The sequence below is a fragment of the Hemicordylus capensis genome, chromosome 3, assembly GCF_027244095.1.
Source record: "Hemicordylus capensis ecotype Gifberg chromosome 3, rHemCap1.1.pri, whole genome shotgun sequence".
Classification (NCBI taxonomy): Eukaryota; Metazoa; Chordata; class Lepidosauria; order Squamata; family Cordylidae; genus Hemicordylus; species Hemicordylus capensis.
The window spans coordinates 302,749,592-302,776,461 of record NC_069659.1 but is presented as its reverse complement, the minus strand read 5'-3'; the positions used below and the strand labels follow the sequence as shown (position 1 = coordinate 302,776,461).

General features: G+C 43.8%; 1 protein-coding gene across 2 annotated transcripts; it reads right to left on the bottom strand.

Annotated features, from left to right (window-relative positions):
- Positions 1-64: 64 nt before the first annotated feature.
- MRPS22 (mitochondrial ribosomal protein S22) lies at positions 65-21,349 on the bottom strand. 2 transcript variants are annotated; one of them, XM_053309543.1, is made up of 8 exons: positions 21,159-21,349; positions 9,061-9,224; positions 7,569-7,733; positions 5,425-5,568; positions 2,399-2,482; positions 2,140-2,285; positions 667-775; positions 65-244 (listed from the first exon to the last, which is right to left on the bottom strand). In XM_053309543.1, exons 1-8 carry the CDS (start codon positions 21,319-21,321, stop codon positions 152-154), a joined length of 1,068 nt encoding a protein of 355 aa, XP_053165518.1. In that variant the 5' UTR covers positions 21,322-21,349; the 3' UTR covers positions 65-151. The 2 variants fall into 2 exon arrangements, with proteins under 2 accessions (XP_053165518.1, XP_053165519.1); XM_053309544.1 differs by lacking the exon at positions 21,159-21,349 and adding an exon at positions 20,770-20,909.
- Positions 21,350-26,870: the final 5,521 nt, after the last annotated feature.

The following is a 26,870-nucleotide window of genomic DNA, read 5'->3' as shown; positions in this document are numbered from 1 at the left end:
GATTTGAGAGACAATACTTCACTTGATCAAGAACAGGCCAAGAAAAGCAGCTGAACTACTTCAGTACAATGAAATTTTTATTTTTAACTATGTACATTTTACATCCTCCCTCCAGGTTACATTAAAAGGGCTGACTAAACTAGCCATCTCTTTACGAAGCTGCAGTCTGAGGCAAAGTTGCTTGATAAGCCTGCAGTGCAAGTTCAATGTACCCAGCTCTTTGTGCTTCTGTCTTCACAAAAGCCTGTAAAGAATTAAAATGAGAGTGAGGTAATCTGGAAACTGTTACAAAGTAACATGCTACCTAGAAACAATGACACTGGTCTGAAATGTCAACTGATTTGATCAGTTGTCATGACGTGAAGATGAGAGAAAAAAGCCAGTCAATGACCCCGTAGCTCTGTCAGTCAATGAAAGGAATTCTGATATTCAACAGGGATAGCTACAGCTGTAACACAACTCTTTAAAAGCAGATTTTCCCACAAACAAACTAATAGTGCTTAGGATGGCCATTATGTAGGTTCAGCAAGTATCAAGAATACTTGATCATGTCCTCCTTAGCCCAACTGTAAACAAGTGATACTGTAGGACTCCAGACCCCATGTACTGTGCAGAGTATTATCTTCTTTTTAATTAAATATTCAGAAACAGGCAATTGTACCATACCTTAATTAAGTCTAGTCCTTGGATGTCTTGTTCCTGTGCTTCTTTTGCTGATTGGCAGGTAGGATGCACCATGTGATAGAGGGTGACTAAGCTTGTAGCATCATCAATCCTGAAATAAGTTTGAAGCAGATTTTTTAGAAACTTTCAGATAGTTAATATGTAATATCAATTACATTTTAATTGGAATCTAGATTGAGTTTTTAATTACCAATTTATAAGAACTAATTGTTTGACAGTTTTATACCTACAGTTTATATATTTCCAAGATGAGGAAATGCTGGTTAATGTAAGCCTCTATGCTTAAGCAAAGTGAGAGTGTGAGTATGTATGTGTATACATACGCACAAACACACACACAATGAATTTCTACCAAAATGAATGGCTTCATTCATTTATTCATGTCCATCTCCATATTAGTGCCATAACCATTTAACCATCAGATCTCTCTTGCATAGAATTTTCTGCAATGAGTTATCACATCCTAGCTTTCAGAACAAGTCAGAATTATTTCAAAGCAATTTACTTATTTCAGTTCATCATAACCTGTTTTTAGATAACCCCCAAAAGCGCCTTACTTAGTCTTTCACTTGCCAAGCAATGCTTAGGCAACCCAATGATCTTTGCATATTTTAGTTACGCATGCTCCTCTGCACACCACACACTGAATCCTGACTTGTTGGCCTTTCTGTTATACATAAGAGCTACTTTGTCTTAATTAGTACCTATCACACTGCCAATACCAATAATGGCAATGGTATTCTTCTTTGCCTTTGGGAGTTCACATTTTCAAGAAGTCTTACAGCCCACTGATTTAAAAGGGATTGGAACTCAGTTATAGAAACCAGATAATTGGTTGTGGCTTTTAAAAAATCCAATTATCCTAGCTGGAATATGATTAGGTGGTAGACCTCTGTTCATGTAGTACAGCCAGATGAGGTAGAAGTGTTCCAGGATAATACTAATGGTGTTTCCCAACCTCTCTCCCCACCCCGGCACACCACCATCCATCCCCAATTTGTTTTGTGACAGGAGAGCTACCACAAGATTTATACCCACCGAACATTATGGGGCAAATCAGCTGCAGCACCCCCTTACCCTGTGCACTATGGGGCAAGTCAGATCCAAACATGTAAACTCTCTGCTTTTGCAGCTGACTCATTTCTTTATGCAGTGGGAAGGGGGTGCTTCCTTTCCAGTGCATTATGGGTCAAGTTATCTGCAAAAGCAGGAAACTCCCTTTTGCAGCTGAGTCGGAGCAGCGTACTAGTAACCACAGTGCAATGGTTGGGAAGTGCTGTACTAACAAACTGTTGAGACGCATACATGGATCTTAATGTACCATTTCAGCTGCACTGATACAAGTGTAAAAGTTGAGGCTTGGAAGTGAAAATAGGTCAAACTTGCACTCTTGAACTGCTAGGCCATGTCAAGAGTAATTTGTACATAAACCATTTTGACTCAAACAGCACTTACAAATCTCTTTGGATCATGTCTATCAGCAACCCATCTATCCTCTTCCTATTTACAAGGTACCACACCATCCCTCCAAAATGTCTTGTTGAACGCAGGAGATCATATTTTCCATGTTTATCTATATCCTCATATGTCCGATGATGAACCTGTCCAGAAAATTGAAATGTAATCACTCTAGTAGCTTTCAATGTAGGTTTCCAGAAACAAACACAAGTAGCTCAGAAGTGTCAAATGCCCCACCATAATACTGGTAACTCACTCTGATATAGTCAGGTGAATCTGGCTCAAACTGTACAAGGCAGAGATTAAGCAACTTTTCATGATGGTCCTGGAGAAACACAGTCTAGAACAAAAAACAATGAAATTGAGCATTCAGCATCAAACCACCTGCAACATCTACTCGGGAGATGAATTTGATCTGCCTGTTCTGGATGGGGGTCACACTTCCCCAGAAGGAGCAAGTACGCCATCTGGGGGTACTTCTGGATCCGGGCCTCTCCCTGGTTTCCCAAGTTGAGGCCATGGCCAGAGGTGCCTTTTATCAGCTTTGGCTGATATGCCAGCTGCACCCGTTTCTTGAGAGGAATGACCTCAGGACAGTGGTACACATGCTGGTAACCTCCAGACTGGGCTACTGCAATGCGCTCTATGTGGGGCTGCCTTTGTTTGTAGTCCAAAAACTACAGCTGGTTCAGAACACAGCAGCCAGGTTGGTCTCTGGGTCATCTCGTCATTTATTTTAACCAATGTTTTAATTTATCATGTATTTGTTTTAACTTTTTGTTTTTGTTGTAAACCACCCAGAGAAATGTTTTGGGTGGTATAAAAATGTGTTAAACAAACAAACAGCCTTGTTCAATAATATGACTGAAAATCCCACCAGGCAACAATCAGGAATATATTTTGGACCAGTTCTGCAATGGGATTCTAAGAACAGCAATTCAATGAGCATATTCCAGTAATGTTCCATTTTGGGGCTGGCAAATGAAAACACACTTTAGCGCTTGCTGGATTGGCTTTATAATGAAATTGCAATCTTTCAAAGATTGTGTAAGTTTTTTTAGGATTCTGTAGGAAAAAGAGACAGTTTTTCTTATAAGGAAGGAGAAAAACTTTAAACAAAAGCAAAGCATGCATTGTAGAAAGAACAGACCCTGTCACATCCCTGTAGTCCTTCCTTACATACGCACTTGTTAGGATGTCAGCCACTGTGTTGTATCCAAAAAAAGTTATCATGATTAGGCCACTGAAATCAAGACACACATTAGGAACAACTAACTTAAGTCCCATCAATTTCAGTCAGGAATAGCCATGATCCACTTTTTTCTGGATACAACACACTGATGTGAATGTTAGAAAAACATTGTCTGCTTCAGCTACCAGCCATTATTTTCAGAAAAAAAGCTGAGCCTTCAGTGTGGCAGTATTACATACTACCTTAAACGCAAACGGGGGTGGTGGTGGGGGGGGGAGTACGGTTTTTGAAAATAAGCTGTTTATTTGAGTTCTATACCACCTCTCCAAAATGACTCAGGGTGGTTTACATTAAAACACAACAGTTCTGTTGCATCCACATTGAAGGGCCTTGCCTCTGAGGCACTTAGAAATTCCAAGTCCTAAAGCAGACCTGTACAACTTGTGAAGGGCTGACTATTATGGCCTGCTGGGTGCTCAACAGTCGCCGCACCACCCTTTTTTTGCAATCCCAGACAACATAATCAAGTTTGTCCGGTGCTGGTGATCCATAGTATATGGCTCCTTTTGCTTTAGGGGGTCACAGATTCTGCAGGCCTGCCTTAGTGTGTGTGCTTGTAATTAGCCCCTGTGATTTATTGGGGAGCAAATTTTGCTCTGCCGTGAAGTTGTGCAATGCAATTCTAGGCAAAATTATTCAGCAGGAAAGCCCACTGTGTTCAATGAGGGTTAATCTCAGGTAAGTGTGAATAGGACTGCAGCCTTATTTATCTGCCTAGGTAGAGAATTAAACCTTGAGGTTCCAGTTCAGTTGTGCTGGAATGGAAGTGAGTCCATCTCACACCAAAACCACTGGGAGCCTTCACCAACCCTGTAGCCATCCGTATTTAAGGCCTAGCTACAAGAGTTCCTTACAACATTGTACATGTATGAACAGTATGATAAGAGTACTGAAGGTCATCCTGTTACAGGAACATATAAAAACACTGGCTCACATTCTATGTAGTGTTAGTAGGCTGTAAAAGAGCAGCGTATGGACAGAAATGCTGTATCAGAGCTCTGCCTAGCATCCTGTTGAGCAGACAAACATGGGTGGGGAGAAGTGATTGATTGATTGATTAAGTGCCATCAAGTCGGTGTCAACTCTTAGCGACCACATAGATGCTCTCCAGGATGATCTGTCTTCAACTTGGCCTTTAAGGTCTCTCAATGGTGCATTCACTGCTGTCGTAACCGAGACCATCCACCTTGCTGCTGGTTGTCCTCTTCTTGTCTTTCCTTCAACTTTCCCCAGCATTCTAGACTTCTCAAGGGAGCTGGGTCTTTGCATAATGTTCTGAAGTATGATAGTTTGAGCCTGGTCATTTGTGCCTCAAGTGAAAATTCTGGATTGATTTGTTCTAGGATCCATTTGTTTGTTTTCCTGGCTGTCCATGGTATCCTCAAAAGTCTTCTCCAGCACCAAAGTTCAAAAGCGTCAATGCTTTTTCTATTTTGCTTCTTCAAAGTCCAACTTTCACATCCATAGAGTGCCACGGGGAAAACCACTGTCCGAACGATTCTAATCTTTGTAGGTGCAGACACATCACGGCATCTAAATATCCTTTCCAAGGCCTTCATTGCAACCCAACCAAGTGCTAGTCTACGGCGTATTTCTTAACCACTGGATCCTTGACTGTTGATGGTTGATCCTAAAATGCAGAAGCTATCCACCACTTCAAAGTCTTCATTATCAATTCTGAGGCTCCCTAATTATCATTAGGGAGGGAAGCCATTTTTGCTTCTTTCTCCTCCCCGTAATAGTACTTTTTGGCTTCAGAAATATGTCCTTGAGGCCTTTGTAACTCTCAAAAACAAATTTCTGAATTCAAAATTTTGTAGAGGATAGAGAAGCAAAAAACCCGCTCCCCACGTCCTCTGCCCGTATTTGCCTGCCCCAATACAGCTTTTCTGCACACATTACGCCAAACTAATGCTGAGCAGAATGTAACTCACTGGGAGTGTATCAGACACCCTATAGGCCGCTTGAATGGGCCTGATGTGGTTCACAATAAGTTAATGACTTTTACAGGATTCAGCAGCAGGTTTTACCATAAGGGTTTCATCCTTGAACACAGGCCAAGCAGTAAGTTTACGCCCTTCTCTTGGGAAGTAGATCTGTATCATCCTGTCTCGTTCTTCCCAAGTGGCCTTGCGTAATATTCCATTTCTTTCTCGAACTACAATGAATCGTTCCTGAAATCGAAAAGAGTTCAGTAAAGCTGCAGTCTTGATCATCAGTTCTATTCATTCCTTTGACTCTGAAGATAATGGCTAGTGGTACAAACCTAGAAGACCAAAATTTGCTCAGCAGATTCATATCAACCTATCTGAAAAGATAACTTGTATCACAGTTTTCTACACAGCAGAATATAGACATGGAATTTTGGGATTGCCCTTTGAAACGTTCTAAAGACCAGAGTAAAGGACACTGTTCAATCATCCAAAATAAAGAAGGCAGACCTTTATCAACCACCCAGGAAGTATCTAGAGAAAGGAACATTGGTCTTACCTGTAAAGGGTTCTTTTTCCCTGTAGCTGGAGCTCATCAGTATGGGATCAGTCACTGAGCATGCTTGAGACAGGTCGGAAATAACTGAACTTTGACTCCTCCCACCAGAGGGTGCTATCCCCAGTACCGGGACTGTAGTGAAGAGTGGCAACCAACAGCTAAGATTGTGCTAAAGGAAATAAAAACTTCAGGAATGACAGTGTCCGCCAGAAGCGTTACTCAAGAGATCCTCACCATCTCCTGTTGGTCTGCCTGGGTGGGGGACTGAGCAGACCAGACGGTTCCCCCTCAACAACCACCACAGGGAAAGTTATTGGACGTAAATGGATCGCCCACCGGGTGAAGGTCGTCCTTCCTTCATGGAGGAGAGGTCTATCATTGGCTACTAGTTGGAGGGCTAAAGGCCACTTCCAGCCTCAAAGGCAGGATGCCTCTGAGTACCAGTTGCAGGGGAGTAACAGCAGGAGAGAGGGCATGCCCTCAACTCCTGCTGTAGGCTTCCAGTGGCATCTGGTGGGCCACTGTGCGAAACAGGATGCTGGTCTAGATAGGCCTTGGGCCTGATCCAGCAAGGCTATTCTTATGTTTCCTTTTTTTTGCCCTCTGATCCTTAGCAAGCGGCTTTGTCTGTTTGCAGACTGCTTTAATTAGTAAACACTCGCTTAAGCGCACTGAAGCCAGGAGCTTCTTTCCTCTTCTAAGTCTGTCTTCATTGCCCTCTTTAGTGTGGCTGGATTTCTTTGATGCCTTGTGAGGTGAGCAGAGGGTAGCTGGTAAGGTGGCCGCCGCCGCCTGAGTGGGGATGGCTGCTCAGACAGGAGCTGAAAGCTCCATTCGGGCAGGTTGGAAGGCTTGAGAAGCCAGATTAAGCAAGGGAGGGCCCTCAGAGAGAGACCCTCCAAGCAATTCCTCGGCATGAGCAAGCTCCATGGAGGAAAAAGCCAAAAACCAAAAGAATAAAAATGAAAATAAAATGAAGCCAATCAGCTGAATTGTAAAAGAAAAAACTGTTTGTAGCAAGTTGGTAAAATAACTAAAAATGCCTAAGGCAAGCCCCTTCCCGCCCTTACACACTCGAAGGATGGGGAAAGGGAGCAAAGAAAAGAATTTTTTAGTATAAATCGAAAGATCCATGCAGAGCAAAAAACTCTCAGCATGCGAGCCTCGAGCAGACAGGACCGAAACTGGGGATAGCACCCTCTGGTGGGAGGAGTCAGAGTTCAGTTATTTCTGGCCTGTCTCGAGCATGCTCAGTGACTGATGCCATACTGATGAGCTCCAGCACAAGGGGAAAAGTAAGCTCAGTTAGAAAATTTAGCTCAGCTCATGTAAATCCTGTGACTGCTGTGACCAGGAGATTATGTGAGAAGAAGGATTTTGTGTAGGAGACAAAGATTGGTCCCCCACTCCCCCAGGCCTGGCAATTTTATATATATATATCAAGCAAGTATTGCTATCCTTTTAAAAAATGGAACATCTCAATAATGTTAGAAGCAACTGCTGAATAATAAACCATTGTGACTACTGTTGTGGTCCTTTATGCATGATAATATGCTGGACACACTGCAGTTCCTCTAGTCTATAGTGCCCATTAGGCAAATTACAACAGGTCAATTTTAAGATTATCAAACAAGTCAGGCCACATGAAAGCGCAGTGCTGCTACTGGGTAATTAATAGACTCACACGGTGCGGAGTGCTGTATGATAAGTCAGTAAACACGTATTTGAATGGTTCAATTCCATCAAGAATCTTATCTTCTGCTAATACATCATCGATTGGTTCCCGCTCACTCAGTACAGGAGGCATTTTTAACCTCTCTTTAGCCTTCTCAATAGCTTCTCTTGTAGCCTAAAAATAAGAGAAAGTTATGGACAGTATGACAAAATATAAGAACAATCTAATAGCAACTAAGGATCCGATTCACATCAGTGGCTGACATACAGAGCAAGGATGCACTGAGATAGCTTCCGAACAGAACTTCCCAACTAACTGCACTGATGCAGCAGAGAAGCAGCAATTTTTGATTGCACCCTTCCCCTTCCCAGGAAGCCCACTGTGCCATCTGAAAAATATGTGCAGCACTGCTTTCCCAGTGAATGTCTTCTCTTGGGCATCTGTGGCTGCTTTCAAAGAAACATCTAAAGACTTTTTTATTTGTTAAGGTTTTTACCCCTTAGGGGCTGCCGGGTCTCTCAGCTTTCCTGCTTCTGGTTGTTTGTTCTTAATGGTTTTTTGATGTTTGATGGTTTTTACTGTTTAACTGATTTTAAGGTTTTAAATGTGATTTTTATGGAATTTTATTGTATTTTAACTTTTGTAAACTACCTTGGGATGTCTTATGAAAGGTGATATTAAAAATTGGACAAACAAAACTTCAAGGACATATACTTTTGGGTAGTATAGAGAGCTTCCTGGAGAAGGGGTCAAAAATTCCCACTTCCCCACTGCACAAGTACAATTAGTTGGGAAGTTCTGCTAGGCTGCTTTCTTGCTGCACCAGTGCCCTTACTCTGTATGTCAGCTGGTGTGTGTGTGTGTTTTGTTTTTTAGAAGAGCCTATCTATTGTGGAAAAAAGAAACAAAATATGGTAAGGTCATGGGACAAAGTCATTCCAAGATGCAGACACAAAGGTCATTAAACTGCATCTGTTACAAATATGTTGTTTTTTTGCTCTGATCTGAAAAACATCTGATCTGATGATGGCAAAACACACATGGTAAATAGGAAGTACACCATTTACATAATGCTCCTTTACAATTACTGATCTGTGTTTATTGAAATACTTATAGCTGTGAGTGCCCTGAATACATCCCTCTCTGTTCTGTTCAAGGCTTATGAGAATCTTACAAAAGAACAAGGTGGTGAATAAGACTTCCTTTCTAAAATAACTACTGTATGTGAATTAGAAAGAAAGTGGCTACCTTTGTATTATTACTGGTAAAGATGATATTGGATTTTGCCAATCCTCAATCAGTTCTTTTTGATGTAAAGGGTTGCTTTGAATCAGATTTAGTGTTTAGTTATGCTGGTAATATGTTTGATAACAGATTTTTTTTTTTAATTGACATGGTAACAGTATTGTTTAGAATGTCTGTATGAATTAAACAACACAAGTGTCTTCTATTCACATCTTAAAACCAAGTATCTATTTCTAGGAAACTGATGAAGATATACCTCTTCCAGCTGCAATTCTGTCATTAGCTTGTAAGCTGGAGGTTTAAGTTCCTGTTTTATTGGCTTAAAAATCTTCTGCAAATCCAGTCCCGTCATCTTGTAGAGCAAGCTCTGAACTTTCTCATCCATAAAAGAAGGCTTTATAATATCGGATTTCTTCTCCTCTGAAAAATAAGGAGTTAGCTCAAACTGCAGAAAAGCTAAAATACAACACAAAAACACCAGGAAGTATCCACCAAAATGTTGAAATTTATTTATTTTTAAGTATTACTGCTGAACTTGTAGTAAGTTCCAACTGTGAACTGTATTCCCTGCTTTACCAAAAACAAAATGTTATGTTTCCCTATCCAATAGGATAACAGGTGAAAGTAAACCAGGTTAAAGATAAACAAGGGAGGGGGGCAAAAAAACAACAACCCCAGAGAGTACAAAAGTTAGTTATATCTAGCTCAGTCTACATCAGGAGTAGGCAACCTTGGTGCTCCAGCTGTTGTTGAACGACAACCTCATCATCCTCAGCCACAATTTATTGCAGCTAGGAATGATGGGGGCTGGGGATGATGGGAGTTGTAGTTCAGCAACACCTGGACAGGCCAGGTTGCCTACCCCAGTCTATCTTGACTGGCAGTGGCCCTCCAGAGTATTTCCATCCCTACCTGGAGATGTGAGGGATTAACTTGGGCCCTTCTGCATACAAAGCAGATACACTACCATCGAGTTACAGTCCTTCCCAAAGTATCAGGAGTAGATTTGGCATATGCAACAAGGAAACAATGGATCAAATGAATGAAATGTGTACTTGACCAAGTACACAGCTTTGTCAAGTCACTGTGACTTTCTTAATATAGTGACACTCTTAAATGAGCTTAGTGGCTTTTAAATAGCCACATATAAATTTAATTAGGGATGTGCCCGGAACCGTTCCAGAGGTGGTGGGGGTGTTCCCTTAAGGGCGGGGGAGGGTGCACTTATACCTCCTGCCGCATTTCCCCTGCCGGCGCTCCACTGGATCAAGGCCCCTCGGGGCGGCAGCATACCTCCCTGCCGCCCCGTTGCCCTCATCGGCCAGAAGTACTGGACACGTGTGCGCCTGTCTGCTGTGCACGTGTGCATGGACGCCTGGTACTTCTGGCCAATAAGGGCAACGAGGCGGCAGGGAGGTATGCTGCTGCCCTGAGGGACTTTGATCCAACAGAGCGCCGGCAGGGGAAATGAGGCAGGAGGGGTAAGCGCACCCTCCCCCGCCCTCAAGGTAACACCCCTGTCACCTCTGAAAGTCGAAATGGCTCTGGTGGCCGAAATGTTTTGGAGGCCTCTATAACGGCCTCCGAAACTTTTCAGGCTCAAGCCTAATTCTAATTCTCTGAAAACCATAGATTTGCTCTTGTTTAAAATCTTGCTGGGCAGTATCCAGACTAGTGCTCCATCATCAGAAGCTCCTTCTTTGAATGTGCACATGAACACAGGGATGTTTCTATTCACAGAAGGAACTTCCGAGCGCTAGTTTAGATGCTACTTTAAAGTGCTGAATGAGAAGTGTTTTTAACGGAAACCCCCACCCCAGTTCAACTACTTGGCTACTGGAAAAACTTTTCAGATACAACACAGGAAATTAATATGGTGGCATTTAAAAAAAAACACCAAAACGATTAGGTCAAAAAAACATGCTAGATCAGATCACAATCTACTTAGGGCATCAAGAAAATCTGCATAGTAAACTTTTCCCGAGGGTGAAAAATGCTAATTTTACGCAGATGGAATTTTCCCCCAATTCAAAACTTTAGAAAAAGGCACATCCATGATTTCCTTGTCCCTTATGTCAAACCTAGTCCAGACATTTCAGGAAGGATTGTAGCTCAGTGGCCGAGCATCTGCTTTGCATGCAGAAGGGCCGGGTTCAATCTCTGGAATCTCCCGGTAGGGCTGGAAATACCCAGGAGGGCCACTGCCAGCCAGTGTAGTTAGATGGATGCCTGTCACTGAAGCACAAAAAGGAACAGATGAAGCATGAGAACTTCCTATTGCAAGGATTAAATAACCCATTGTTGGTGGTGGGGGGTGCTGCATAATTGCATGATGCTTTCTTCACATAAAGCTATAAATCCGGATGGATAATCTGGCATGAAATAGTACATTTAGACATTATACTAGCCCAATTCAGAAATTATGCTGAAGGAGAGTACAGATGTCTGTACACTCATGAGAGAGAGAGAGAGAGAGAGAGAGAGAGAGATTGTACCTCTGTTCATTTTAAAAGTGAACTTGGATACAGGCTCTTCAAATGCATGGTACAGATAGGAAGTGTATCTCTGTACCTGTGTTCAACATATCATGTGAATGACTGAACCAGCGTATACTGTTGTACAAGTGTTGAACATGTGTGAATGGGCCTACTGTCTCATTCCAAATTTATTCCAAATTCTAGAGCACTGACTCTTTAGATAATGCAGATGGACCTCTGTATACGTGGGGGACGGATTCCATTCTCTGCTACCCCACAGGTACCGAAACTGTGAATACCGAAGCATTGAGGAAATGAGGATGGTCAGAGTGGGGTGGGGGCTTAGGTTCCTGGATGCTGGAGATAAGGGCAAAAATCGGGGGTGGGGTGCCCTACCATGCTCCGCGGGCCTCCAGCTGTCTAGGAATGCCCCCCCCCCGTCCAAATTCCCTCATGTTTCCACAAAAAACTGCAGAGGTGTGTGTGTTTGGGGGAAAATGAGCCACAAAATGGCTATAAATGTACATCACAGATGTAACACCAGAGAGAGATAGTTTTCATTTAGTAGCAGATTACATATTTGGTTCTTATAAATATATTTTAGACACCACAGGAAACTGACTGATTTCCCAAAGCCTCTGATGGTTTTAAGCCTTTGATGGGTTTTCAATCATGTCCTGCTGAATTCTATCTTCATGTTGTTTTTGCAGTTGGGATTTTCAGTTAACATAAGCTGCCTTGAACCAGCAGGGGCTCTTCTGTGTGGGCAAGAAAGGCAGCTCCATCTTCCAGACATACAGTGCACCCCCCCCCCGGCAAAAAAAAACCCCACATGCACACCATTTACTTTTCTCTCTTGGCTGGCATGTCTCTCTGCTTATTTTCCTCCCCCCCCCCACTCTTGCTCCCCTCATTTCCTGACAGAGAGGACACTGCTTTGCAACAGAGGGCTTTCTCTCTGGCTCTTTTTTCCTGCTCATTTTTTTCCATACAGGAAAACCAGGAAAATTAGGAACAACTTCTTCACACAATGCATAATCAATATATGGAATTCTCTGCCAAAGGATGTGGTGATGGCCTCTAGCTTGGATGGCTTTAAAGGGGGCTTAGACAAATTCATGGTGGACAGATCTATCAGTGGATCCTAGTCTGATGAACACAGGCCACCTCCAGCCTCAGAAGCAAGATGCCTGTAAATACCAGCTACAGGGAGCAACAGCAGGAGAGATGGCATGCCTAATCTCTTGCCTGCGGGCTTCTCAGAGGCATCCGGTAGGCCACTGTGTGAAACAGGATGCTGGACTAGATAGGCCTTGGCCCTGATCCAGCAGGGCAGTTCTTATGTTTCCTCCCCTCTCTAGCTCCAGGTGGTCAGTGCCTCCACTACCCACTCTGCACCTGCTCAATTCTAAGGTTTCATACACAAAAGCAGTCAAGGTGTGCTTATTTCCCCCCCCCCCTAAAGTGCCCACAGCAGACTAGACTAGACTGAGTCCCAAGTCTACACATGTGCTTCACTTCTCCATGCTGAAGTGGGCAGGGAAAGGAGGTGGCAGTGGCCTTTCTTCCTCTGCCAGGAACCCCAGCAGCAGGAAGTTTGTACAGGTCCCACTGAAGATTTCCCCCATCCATCTAGTGGAACCTTGTCCTCCGCTTTGCTCCATAAGTGGATCACTCATTCAGGCTCCAGCCTCCTGGCTCTGCTGCAAAGGATTCCAGAGTGAAGAGCTGCACCCAAGTTGACGATATTTAAAGGGAACTTTCTTCTCTTCTCAGCTAGGATGTTGTGGCTGCAAATGTTGCCACTGGTGTTGTGGAGTTTCCTAAGTGACCTGGCTTCCTCTTGGACTAAAGGTGTGTGCATCTGGTCTGCTTTGTCCCATGCAATATTTTCCACCAAATCTGCCACTTTGACGACATGAAAACAACTTTGGCTGCCAGCTCCCTTGTTTGGAAAGCAGTTTGTTTTTGCCACTCAATTCAGAGCTCCAGCAGTCTGTCAGTGGGTCAATTAAAACACTCTTCTTGGGAAGTGTGTTCTCCAATTTATGTTTGCAACTTAAAAAATGGGATGTGATTGTGGCTGAAATCAAATACACACTTTATTTAGGGAGACAAGTTCCGTAGATCCCTGTGGAACTTACTTCTGAGTAAAGATCCCAATGCACATGTGATGTGCAGACAACTGCAGCCCAACAGCCAGATCCTATGCATGTTTGCTTGCAAGTAAGCCCTTGTTAGGTTATTTTCTATGAATAGGACTGCATCCTTAAAACCTATTTTGAATTTTATTAACTGAGCAAAATTCCCTTAGCATTGCATCCGGTCTCATAGAAAATATGCCTGTTTACTTCCGAGTCAATATGCATAGGTTTCACATCTGCAACAGGAAAAAGCATCACACCAGGGACAAAGAAGCAATGGGGATTGGGGACCACATCACACCCCACCCACCACCCCAGTTGAAATAGCAATCTAACCAATCCAATCTCTGACTCTTTATCTCACCCAGACTCCTTTCAGACCTAGATCAAAGTGGGGGCAGGGGAAAGAGAAGAAAAAGAGGAGAGATGGATTCCCCCCTCCCCTTTTAAATTAATATAGCAAGCAGTGCTTTTAGACTAGTTTAGAGACAGAAGTCAATAAGTAAGGATCACAGCATTGTCCTCTCTCTCCTTGTAAATATGCCAGAGAGAGAGAAAGGCTAATTGGGATGGGGTGCAGAAAAGCAGAGTTTCAACTTTAAAAAAAATATTACAAAGGTACTGCATGGTTACTAAGCTCTTTGGTTACAAATCTTTAAAAATACATATTTTGGTTTCCCCTAAGGAATAAAGCGGCTTTGTGCACACACAGACAGAAAGATGCATACATACATATATTACTGTGTCAGAAGAAGCATCATGCAAGATCTGAAGCTATGTTCCAAGGCCATGAAACAGAGGATGGACTTAATCTTAACATCCCACTGCATCTTCTCTTGCTCCCTTAGAAGGAATTCAGCCAGGCTTCTAATACTATGCTCCTTTTGAGTGCAGTGATTTATTAAGTAATATACAGTTAATTTGGAAGCTGTTGCCTGATCACTGTATATGTTTCAGAAAACAAATATCTTCATTCTGATTCTGAGCTCAGATTATGACTCCTCCCCAGTTCCTTACTAGGGGTTATGTTTATTGCACTTATATTTCACCTTTCTTCAATGTATGCTACCTTGAGTACTACTGAAGAAAGGTTCAGAGTAAATGTGTTGGGTGATGGTGGTGGTAGTTTACATGCAATGGTCTTGCATGCAAAGAAACATAGGAGTCTTTGTTTTACTGTACAGAATATTTGAATACTCTGAAGGTTTTGCATGTGGAAGCAGAGATCTTGCAGGTATTCTTCATTTGGGGAAAATTAGGTTTGTTCTTGTACGTGTGTGTGTGCTAGAAAGGTGTGCTAAAAGTGTGTTAAATACATTTTATGTCAACTCATAATGATTCTTGGCAATTGTATAAAAAATTGCTAGGAAAAAGATCCAAATTATTAGGACAAATTGAAGTATCACCAGAGTGGTGACATTTGTGCAGAGTAGCATGTACTAACCACATTATCTTGTAATGCTTACAATAACCCTGTAAGGAAGGATAATTATCTCCAAATTGCAGATAAGGTAGTAATGCTGTGAGAAACTTGCTTGCATGAGTTTGTGATAGAGATGAGATTCAAATCAGGGGCTTTCTGATTTGTTGTCCAGTCTCCGGGCTACCACACTACAATAGAGAGGAACATTGGGTCTTACCTGTGAAGGGTCCTTTTTCATTGTAATCGGAGCCCATCCTTTAGGTAGGGTATTTCCTTCATGCTATCAGAATCGACAGGAAGTTATCACAGCAGAGTTTTCCTGGAGGCAAGGTTGATCGCTAATCCCCAGTTCCGACTGTCGTGCTGAAGGATGCTGTGAAAAACTACTGGAGAGAGAGCTCTGTTTTGAGGTTAGCTTAGCCAAAAAAGGAATGATCTTTTCTAAGGTTGGAAATTGATTAGATTAGCCCTTGCCCATCCGTGTGAGTGGTAATATCTACTAATATTTACTAACCATTGTCACACCAACGCCTCTATATAGTACACATATATACACACGAACTAGCCCCGATGATCATAGTTTCAGTGTGGGCCCCAACTATGCTTATTATCCTCCAATATTAAGTTTGCTTCTGCGGGTCGGGGCGGATGGGCTCCGATTACGATGAAAAAGGACCCTTCACAGGTAAGACCCAATGTTCCTTTTTCCACCGTAATTGGAGCCCATCCTTTAGCTAGGGACATACCCAAGCCGGATGAACAGTAAGCAATGCCTGGGTGGGTCACGGAAGTGTGCTAGACAACTTGCTGAGGGACAGTTCATTCGAAGGCCGCCTGCTCCCCATGGAAGGCTGAGATCTTGTAGAGTTTTATGCCAAGGATATTCAATCCAGATAGAGAGGTCACATGACCAGGGAGACTGATCCTGGAATGAGGGCAACTGGGACACATGCCCATTAGATGTTTTCTGTGTAGCCAATCTGGTCCCAAGGTGGCGAGCTGCCCCAGGAATCAGACAAGCAGAGTCGATTTTACTGAGAGGAATTTAACTAAGAACTTTAAGCATGCAAATTCCAATAAGAATTTTAGTGCCTCACTGTTTCAAGGAAATGGAAGATTCATATTAGACAGTGGGTCCTCAGTTCATCTCTCAAAAAATTGTGGATTTCTATACTGAATTGCTTGATATTCCCAAAGAGATTGTTCATTTGGGCAATAATACTACAATTAAAGCAAGGAAGAGAGGCGAAGGAATTTTGTGTTGCAATTCCTAGGATGGATCAATTAATGAGTTTTTTGTGAGAGATGTCTTGTATATTCCTGACTTCTCAGGCTCGTTGCTTTCAACATCCAAGCTAGAGAAAACAAGGCTTTGAGCTGTATATTAGAAATGGACAATGTGTTATTACCCAGAATGGATAAGTTTGCCTTGTAGGCTCTGAATGCAAAGGCCTGTACAGTGTGCAGAAGCAACCTGTATCAAAGACAGCCAAAGAAAGACCAGCCTGGTTCAACACTGAGGCATACCAGTCCAATGAAGTGAACTTCGCTAAGTCGTGCCTGCATGAAAACTGCTAGCAACTGTGGCATAGACATCTGGGACACAGGAGCTATGAGTCAATCCGGAGCATGCAGGAAAAGGAGACGTCACAGATGCTCGAGTAACTCCAGGACTACGTGCCATGGCAAGCAACAAATCTGGATGGAAGCCAAAGATCCTGCACACAGACAATGGAGAAGAGTTTATGTCCAGAGCTACCCCGCGGTTCCTGAGAGAACATGGAATCGTGCATCAAACCACGGTAGCTTACAATCTGTCCCAAATGGAGTCTCAGAAGAAAAAACAGAAGCCTCCTGGACCTGATAAGATGCACACATTCTTGCCTGGCAAACAAGAAGAGGACATTTACATGCAGCAACCACCCGGTTTCTTGGGGAAAGGCAAAGAGGACTATGTATGCAAACTGCAAAGGAGTATTTACGGTTTATGACAGGCTGCCAGAGCATGAAACATAAAACTAAATGATATGTTACTTCAAGCAAACTTCGAAAGAAGTGATGCGGATCCCTGCCTGTACACGACATTCATAGATGGCAGTGGAGTTACATTTTTGGCGTATCCTGATGATTTGATTCTTGCCTATGAGAATCCAGAAGATATCAAGGGAATAAAGCACCATCTGAACAGAGATGTGGAAGTCAAGCAACCTGGCAACATTGCACAGTACATGGGCATTCAAGTACACAGAGAGAAAGATGGAAGTTTCCTCATCACCCAAGAACAGAAAACTTAAAGACTTAATAAACCTGCTCCGGCTGGAAGATGTGAATCCCCCCAACTCAAATGGAAGGGAACTACATAAAGCAAGAAGCTCAAACTGAGCCACTATCTGACCACCACAGATATCATGAAGCATTGGGTAAGCTTTATACATTAGTATGCTCACTAGGCCAGATCTTAGTACAGCAGTTGGCTTACTTTTCAGAAAAAAACTGCATCACCAACAGTCAAGGACTGGAATGCAATTAAGAGACTTGTTAGGCACCTAAAGGGTACTGCACACTGAGCTCAAGCTACCAGCTAACAGTTCAACCAAAAACTAGAAGGGTATGTAGATGCAGACAGGGGTGGAGACCTAACAGAAAGGAAATCCACCAGCGGTCACATAATTTTCTATGGAGATGGAGCCATAAGCTGGTCAAGCACCAAGCAAGACATAACAGCCTCATCAACCAGTGAAGCAGAATATGTATCAGCTGCACAGGGCTGTCACGAGATACAATGGCTGTGTCAACTACTGAGAGATCTAGTTATGGGTGTACCACAGCCCATACCAGTGTATGAAGCCAACCAAAGTTGCATTCAACTCTCCGGACAAGCAGACGTAAGGAGGCATACCAAGCATATTGAAGTGAAGTATCATTTAGTGAGAAATCTGCAAAAGGATGGACTAATGCAGCTGATCTACTGCCCGACAGACGAAATGCTTGCAGATCTACTCACTAAGACACTACCAAGACCCTGCTTCGAAAAGCTGAGAGAGAAAATGAACCTAGTGAACTGAGCCACAAGACATTGAGAGGGGGTGTTGGTAGTGAAGGGCTTTGCACTGTCTCTTGTCTCCGTAACAAAGGAGGACAGACTAGTGAGTCAGAGGGCTAGAGGGTCAAGACATTGGTGATCCCTTCTCTACTGTTCTGACACTATCCCTATGGAATGTAGGTTGCTGATCTCAGAGACACTTCCTCCTTCCTCTCTCTCTTCTCTTCCTGTTCCTCTACCTTGCAACATGGAAGTAAGCTCTTTTCCCTGCATGATGTGTGCAGAGATTCAGAATCCATCTGCATCCAGCCAGCCAGACAGACCAGAAATCCCAACTCCTCACTTTCCTATCTAGAATGAAGTTCTCTAATAAATACCTTATATATTGATTTGAAATGATGAACTGGCTCCAAGTTACTTTACTCTCAGCATACACGCATGCCCAACTAAGTCTGCTGTGTTGTGCCTCTGTGCACTCTTCTATAATGAAAAGAGGGGGTTCTCTACCAGAGCAGATTGAACTTGCTGCCTGCCTGAGGGAGTAGATTCTCCCTCCTTGGATATCTCTCCTTCCTTAGTCCCAGAAGAGGAGTGGTCCGGGGTGTCTGGCCTCCCAGGAGGTGGGGGATACCTCAGAGTGGCCCCTTGGTCCCTGTGGGGTTGGGGATGGTTTGGCCCCTGGCCCCTGCGGGATTGGGATTGTAGGCGCTATAGGTGGGAGCTTTCTAGATGGTTTCTTTGGAGAGGCGCCCTCAGTCTCTGAGGAGGGTGTTGAGGGAGAACGGTATCGCCTCCTCTTTCTGATTTTCAGAATGGCCTCGAGGGATCATATCTATGCCCCACTCCAACTGGGGGTGGGGACGTCCCCGCTTCCAAAGCCAGGGCAGGGAAAGGTGTTTTAAAACTCCCTGGCTATCGAACCCCTCAGCCCTGCGGCCACCCCCTCTGATATGGGTGGTTCCACACCGCCCTGAATGGGGGATTACTCATGAGTAACAGCGAGTTGGGCCCCTGGGCATCCGCAGGTGAGGCTTCTGTGGCGGCAGCTGCTGTGGTTCCTTCCAGGGCTCCCTTGCCCTGGTTTCCCAAAGGTTCGATCGTGGGCGGTATCGTGGCACCCGTCGCTGCTTCCGCCACCTTCCCCAGCTGGTCCGCTCCCTGGTGGTCTAGTAGCCTTGGGGAAGTAATCTGCCGGGGCTGCCGCTGCTTGCAGACCGCCCGCAAAGGCAGGCGTTCGCTCATCTCGTGATCGGGGGCTTTGTAGTTTTCAGGCGGCTTCCAGCAGCCTTCAGCTGCTCCGCCGCCCCCCGCCCTCATTTCTTTGCCTTTGGGGCTTTTTTGGTCTTTTTTCTCTGCACCCCCCCGTAGAAAGGGTGGCACTTTGAGCTATGCTCTGTTGCCCCACGCTGGAAAACGCCCCCGTTGTAAGGGTGGGGCTTGAGGATCTTGTCTCCCCTTCCGACATTGAAGTCATGATGGCGGCGGCGGCATGAGCGCGCTCCATTGCTGAGTTTAGGAAGATAAGATTGGGGAGGAGCAGAAGATAAGATTGGGGAGGAGCAGAAGATTCAAAGTTGAGAGGGAAAGAAGCTTAGCAGCTGCTGAAGAAAGACAGAATGGCTGGGAGAGCTTAGACTGAAAGCGACAGACTGAAAATGACCCAGCAGGTATCGACCAAAGAAAGAAACAAAGAGAACAAAGAAACTAAAGAAGTAAAGTTTGGAGAGCTCTCTCTCTGCTGCCGATCCTGAAGGCGACAGGAAAGGAACTGGGGATTAGCCATCAACCTAGCCTCCAGGAAAACTCTGCTGTGATAACTTCCTGTCGATTCTGATAGCATGAAGGAAATACCCTAGCTAAAGTATGGGCTCCGATTACGGTGGAAAATGGTTTTTACTAGTTCTCAAATAACAGAGCTGAAATGAAATCAAAAGTTTATATTCCATCCACTGTGCTAAATTGGTGTGCGAGTCTCTTTTGGATGGGCCTGTCAACAAGAGAACTCTAATGTTTCTTTGAAGAAAATGTTAATGAATGAGGAAGGAGGAAGGATATTTGAGGAAGAAATGTTGCAGGCTTTGGAACTTAGGAAGCTGTTTTCTAGTGAATCAAAATTGGTCTATCCAACCTAACATTGCACTGACTGGCAGAAGCTCCCCAGGTTTTCATTCAAGGGTCTTTCCTAGCCCAACCTGGAGTCGCCAGGAATTATATCTGGGACTGTGCAATGTGTGTGGCAGTTTTATCAATGGCTAATAGCTTTTCTTAAAAATGGAAATGTTTGTGTTTTTAAGTGGGAAAAGACTACAAACCTTAGAAGTTGTGTATTATGCTTGCAATAACAAAATATTATTGTTAGCAGACAACTCTTACCGTGTTTCCCCGAAAATAAGACGGTGTCTTATATTAATTTTAGCTCCAAAAAATGCACTAGGGGAATTAGCGGTACATCAGAAACTACTGCTAGGTCTTACTTTCGGGGTAGGTCTTACTTTCGGGGAAACAGGGTAGCAATGCCTCCGGTTAGCCCCGCCCCCCGTTAGCTCTACCTACTACCCCTGGCTCCACCTACCATTAGGTGCCTTGCCATGTCCTCTGCCTCACCCACCACCCCCATCCCAACCATGCCCAGAGAGAGAGCACCAGCCACCACTGCCTTGAAATGGAAAGGCAGGCTATAAGTTTTTTTAAACATCTGTGCACCAGATAAGCGGCAGCTGAATGATGCTTGTCAATAGAGTCAAATCACATACATTTCACACAGAGAACATGTTTATCTTTGCCAACCACTTAACATGGAAGCGGCGGAGAGTCTCGCTGCCTCTCTGAATGATGCCAGTGCTACACGCTAGTGCCGTAGAGATATAAAAAGACTTACGCATAGCTTGATTCTTGTAACAATCTAAAAACGCCACCGGGCAGCATAATCTATGAGTGTTAGAAACTTAATTCAAAGTCATATTTTTCCCACGACAGAGCGCCCCAATGAGACAAAGCACGAAGTCCTGCACTTCCGGCTATTTTTATTTGAGAGCGTGGGGTCTACACGCACCACTCATCAGTTACACTAAGATCCATAGCTTCTCCGTTGAGTTCCCCTCAAACAAGAAAACTGTTTCTAATATAAACCCGGAAGTTCTCGATTAAGAGAATGAGATGGATCACTCTATACGTACGTATCTCTGTACCGCGTGCCCCTCTCCGCTTTACCCTTCCTTTGCGCGTTTGTAGAAAATTGATGACATTAAAAAAAAAAAAATTACTCACCGGTCTCCGGGCCTTGGCATAGTCCCCTCCATCCCCACACGGTTCGGCACAGGCGTGGACATCTCGTAAACAGCAAAACCAAAGCAGTCCGCCCGTCCCGTAAACCTCCCATAGCTCCCTGTGCAGCCATAGCAGAGTGATCCGGAACAGCACCAACAAGCATTTCCGGGTCGTCACGTAGGGAATCCTAGGATTTGTAGTCCAGCAGGAAAGTCCAGTCTCCTCCCCTTTCTCTTATCCTCCGGATCAGCTGCTGCTAACCCTAGTCCTAGTTCCTCGGCGCTGCACATGGTGTTCTGTTTGTCAGAGGCGCACCTAGATAATTTTGGAGCCTGGACCTGAAGGCCTTTGGAGTCCTGCTACCCCCACGCCCTGCGAGTTAAGCATCATCCCCCCTACACACACAAGAATATTTTTAACACGTGGGTTCCTGAGGGCACAAACAGCAACTGAATTCACAATAATGTAAGAATATTATAAAACAGGTTTCGTTATGGAAATATATGCATTAGCAGAAACATTTCAACACTGAACTTAAGATATTCCTATCCCACATATTTCTTTCGGGTTGGTGGTAGGGGCGAAGAGATGACACCACCTAGGGCAGAGTAAAAAGGATTTGGAAGTTGAAGGGTGTGTGTGGAGACTCTGGACTTCACCCCTGAAGTCCAGGGGTAGAGCGCCTCTTTGTGCTAGCTGTTATTGCGACCTGGTGTTTATTTCTTGACATGCTTAGGTTGTCCCATATTGTGAGCTTGGTAGGCATGTATATTTATAAACAAACAAACCAAATGTGGCGGGAATTAATTCAAAATATAAACAATGGTGCTAATCACAATGGATGCAGGCAATCTGATTTCACCCTCTCAGTGCTTGTATTATATGGAAGGAAACTCAGGCCAGGGCTTTAATGTAACCCGCAAGGCTTACCCCTCCAACTTCTCTCAATTTTATTCAAATCATTTTGCCTTCTAAAATCAGTACTTAAGGGAGTAGCCCCTAAGTAGCCCATGGCTGAAACTTCCTGGATATTGTTTTTTTTTCTGATCCCCACCCCCACCCCGCAATGAACAGGATTGCTTTTGAACAGAATGAACAATGAACAGGATTGCTTTTCAATCTTTCCTGTAGACTGATGCCAATTCCTAGAGACTGCAGGCCAATATCATATAGGTTGGCATATTTTTCAGTACTGATGAATAGTAGTAGTATAAGGGAGTACTCACAAAAAGGTACTGAGGGTGGGCCCCCTCTAACATTACTGCAGTTTTACATATTATGTGACAATCAAACAATGGGCTGGTTCGGACAATATCTGTCTGACTAGCCTGAGCACACGTAACCAGGATATGCATGTGTCATGAGCACACACATCCTTTCCCTCTTCCCACACACAGGAAACTGTTGCCTATCTAGCTCAATATTGTCTACACCAGTGTTTCTCAACCACTGGTCCCTGGACCGCTGCCGGTCCCCGAAGGGTTGAGTGCCGGTCCCTGACTGGGAGTCAACCCCACCCCCCCAAACTGAAATCAAGGCACTCACTTCCTCAATTTTGCACATGGTACGGAAGAGGAAGAGTATCACGGAGACATGGGACCATTCTTGTGCCTTGCCTCCACGTGCTGCTGAGATCTTCCTACAGCTATCTTATTCCCTATCTTTACAGCTTCAAACTGTATGCAGTGCGGGGGCATGGAGGAAAAAGTATGGCAGTGGGCGCCACTTGAAGTGCTGCTGGTTCTTGCATGCTCATTGTTTGCAGCCAAAGGTTGGTTGGTTGAAACCCAGCTGCCTGTTGTGGTCGAGGCGCCTTGAGAGGGAACGCTGTTTCTCTCTTGCATCAGTGGGGCTTGCTTGTATGTTGTTTTCATTGGCCCCATGTAGCTTTTGGATTTTTCTAATGGCCCAACATCCCCTCTCCATTGAGTAATCACAAGCACCTCCACCCCCACCCTGCACATACTGAAGACATACTGGAGACAAATTTGTTCACCCAGGCTTTTAGATTCAGGGGTTCTCAACCTTGGGTACCCAGATGTTGGTGGACTTCTACTCCCATAATCTCCAGCCATAATGGCCAAATGCCATTGTTGTTGGGGGTTATGGGAGTTTAACTGAGGGACCCAAGGTTAAGAACCCCTAATATTCCATGTTTGCAAAAGATTCCAAATTTAATTATTTTAATGCTTATATTATTTTCATTCTAAACTGCCCAGAGATGCAAGTTTTGGGCAGTAGAGAAGTCTGATAGATAGATAGATAGATAGATAGATAGATAGATAGATAGATAGATAGATAGACAGACTTGAAACCCCTTTACTAACTGCTGGTCTGGGAAACAGCACATGAAGAATGTAGCGGTCCTTGAAACTCTGCACGAAGAATTTAGCGGTCCTTGACTCCAAAAAGTTTGAGAAACACTGGTCTACACAGACTGGCAGCGGCTTCTCCTAGGTTGCAGCCAGGAATCTCTCTCAGCCCTATCTTGGAGATGCCAGGGAGGGAACTTGGAACCTAGATGCTCTTCACAGAGCGGTTCCATCCCCTAAGGGGACTATCTACAGGGCTCACATGTAGTCTCCCATTCAAATGCAACCAGGGCAGCCCCTGCTTAGCAAAGGGGACAAGTCATGCTTGCTACCACAAGACCTGCTCTCTTCTGAGGCCCTCCCCGCAAGGGAGTGTTTTTACATGATTTTTAGGTTTTACTTGTTTGGTCGTTCTGAGATTTTATATAGGGTAGTATAAAAATAAGATAAGATAGATACATAGATACATAGAATCGGACTATTTGAACAAGTATTGTGCAAACTGGCCCAACAAGAGTTTGCCACAGAGTATGGAGTTGCAGCAAAGTATACTTGCATTTCTTTTTCTGCTGAAGATAAGTATGCCTCTTCTGCATGGGACTTTCTATAGCAATAGAAATTTTAGATCTCACCCCTTCTTGCTCTTGATCTTTGAGAATGTAATATGATGCAAGGAAAGATACAATCTTTCTTGACCAAGCTTCTATTTGTTTGTTAACATCCAAGTCTGTAACTACTTGTGGTTCAGAATAGGAACATAGGAAACTGCCATATACTGAGTCAGACCATTGGTCTATCTAGCTCAGTATTGTCTTCACAGACTGGCAGCGGCTTCTCCAAGGTTGCAGGTCGGAATCTCTCTCAGCCCTATCTTGGAGAAGCCAGGGAGGGAACTTGAAACCTTCTTCTCTTCCCAGAGCGGCTTCATCCTCTGAGGGGAATATCTTGCAGTGCTCACACATCAAGTCTCCCATTCATATACATCCAGGGCAGACCCTGCTTAGCTATGGGGACAGGTCATGCTTGCTACCACAAGACCAGCTCTCCTCTCCAGAATGTCCACTGACACCCTGGGATCTGATGACAAACTGAGATAAAGCTGCATATCATCTGCATATTGGTGACACCATAGCCAAAATCTCCATACGACTCTTGTCTACCATGAAAAAGAAATGAATACAATAATTAAAGGATCTCATGAACCTAAATCACTTTCACAAAGGAGAGTCTACCCACCACATTTCTGAATGAATCATTGCATGGGCCTTGCTGCCCTCTTTCTAGCAATCAGCTAATGCTGGAGGCAGGTAATTCTGCACTGGGTATAACTGGATCATTCCATGTTCAAGATGCAACAAAATTAGCAACTTTTGAAGGAGACACTTCCAGAAGAGTGACTTCCAGAAACACAAGAAACTCAGTGTTGTATTTGTTTACAGTGAATTCACTTTGCACTGTCTCCTTAAGTACACCACAACTTCCAGGCCTCTCTTCTTTCCCCATGAGCAAGGCAAAACCCTTCTGTAGGGCTTCATTAAGAGGCTTACCAGAGAGCTGCATATAAACCTGCTATATAACCAATACCTGTTTGCTGCCTGAATCAGTGGTGAGAGTTCAACAGGCAACACTAATTCAGCTATTGGTAGTTCTCTTCCAGAATCCTTAGAGTTATGAGTTGAAAATGGGGGAAGTCTGAAAGCACATTTTCTAGGAAGACACAGAGACTGCACTCTTCAGTACTTCAGAAACATGCAGTCAGGGCCTCCTGTGACAACGTTAAGAGGTTTAAAAAAAAACAGAAGGGAAATAAAGAAGAGCTTATTTTCAGCTTTTGAGGCAAAGATCTTCTGGAGTGAGGGCTATACCCTATTAGGGAATTGGGAAGCTATTTGGCAACATGCCTAAAAGCCACTCCAGCCTTGTACGTGCATTTGGATGACAATCCAGAGTTCACTTTAATTCACAGAAGTGCTTAGGAAAACAATAGAATTTATTAGATTAGATCCAGGCGAGGTTAAATTCATATTCATTCTGAACTTGAGTGGTAACAGCTGCTGGGAGGATTAGTTTTACTGGAGTGCGAGATAAAGTTTTTTTGTGTGTATAGTGTGTGTGTGCGCGCGCACACACACACACACACACCATAGATCAAGGTATATTTAGTTCATAGCACATAGGAAGGAATGTTCATTTAAATCATGTTAAGTGGATTCACCACTCAGCAGTCACTTCAGACACTATTTTGAAATTAGTTCATCACAAAGGAGGCATAAAGTTATTTGTGAGCAATACGTGCATGGTGGGAGGGGAGTACTTCACATCCCCAAATAATGGAACATCTTTAAAAAGTGGGATGTTTGGACGCCATATTCCATACTTACCATTAAGATATTTTGTCAGAACCAAGCCCTGAACAGAATGGTCTTTAATCTTTGAATCCAGTCAAAGATCAGTTTTACACAGCTCAAAATCAGATTGGAATAGTTCCCCGGGGCTAAACATGAGACTGGTCAGGGCTGGTGTTCTGGTGCTTTGAGTGCACTTAAACATGGAGAAGTCATCTATATATGGACCCTGAAGACTCACTTCTTTTTTTAAAAAGCACACACCCCCTCCAAATTTTCCACAAAAACCGAAACAAAACAGCTCATAGAGAAATAATTAGGCAATGCCTTATTCATCAGTCATAGCTGAGGGCAAATATAAATGAACCATTCCGCTTGTATCAAGGATCTATTATTTTTATTTATTATTTTTTACATTTTATATCCCGCTCTTCCTCCAAGGAGCCCAGAGTGCTGTACTACATACTTAAGTTTCTCCTCACAAAGGAGGTTAGGCCAAGAGAGAAGTGACTGGCCCAGAGTCACCCAGCAAGTATCATGGAGATTTGAACTCGGGTCTCTAATTCTAATCTAATGCTCTGAGGTATCACAAAACTGCACCAGAATACTTCTGATCTAGGTAAAGTGTGCTGACAAGACAATTTCAACTCCTGGCGCCCACAGAACCCTGTGGTTTTCTTTGGCAGAATACAGGAGAGGTTTGCCATTGTCTCCTCCCATGTAGTATGAGTTGATGCCTTTCAGCATCTTCCTATATCGCTGCTGCCCGATATAGTACCAGCGGGGATTCGAAATGGCAACCTTCTGCTTGTTAGTCAAGCATTAAATTACTCTGGTTTTATGTGTGGTTAAAACAAGAATTATTATTAACACCATTTAATGACTAACCTTTTATGGGCTGATTCAGATGAATACTGGCCACATGATCATGCTGGGCCCCATCAGGATAGGGCTGTGCCGGGACCACACCCACCCTGACGCCACTGAAGAACACCCCTATATGCTGTTGGGATGCCCCTTAATTGCGTGAGGGGGTTTTCATCGGAACCTCCTTT

Bases quoted from the DNA above. Each gene is read 5' to 3' on its own strand.
- MRPS22 (XM_053309543.1), bottom strand. From the start codon at position 21,321: ATGCTTGTTGGTGCTGTTCCGGATCACTCTGCTATGGCTGCACAGGGA. The intron at 7,734-9,060 runs GTATATCTTCAT...TCTTATTTTTAG, and splicing joins CAGAATTGCAGCTGGAAGAG to GCTACAAGAGAAGCTATTGA. The intron at 2,286-2,398 runs GTGAGTTACCAG...TTTTCTGGACAG, and splicing joins ATTCACCTGACTATATCAGA to GTTCATCATCGGACATATGA.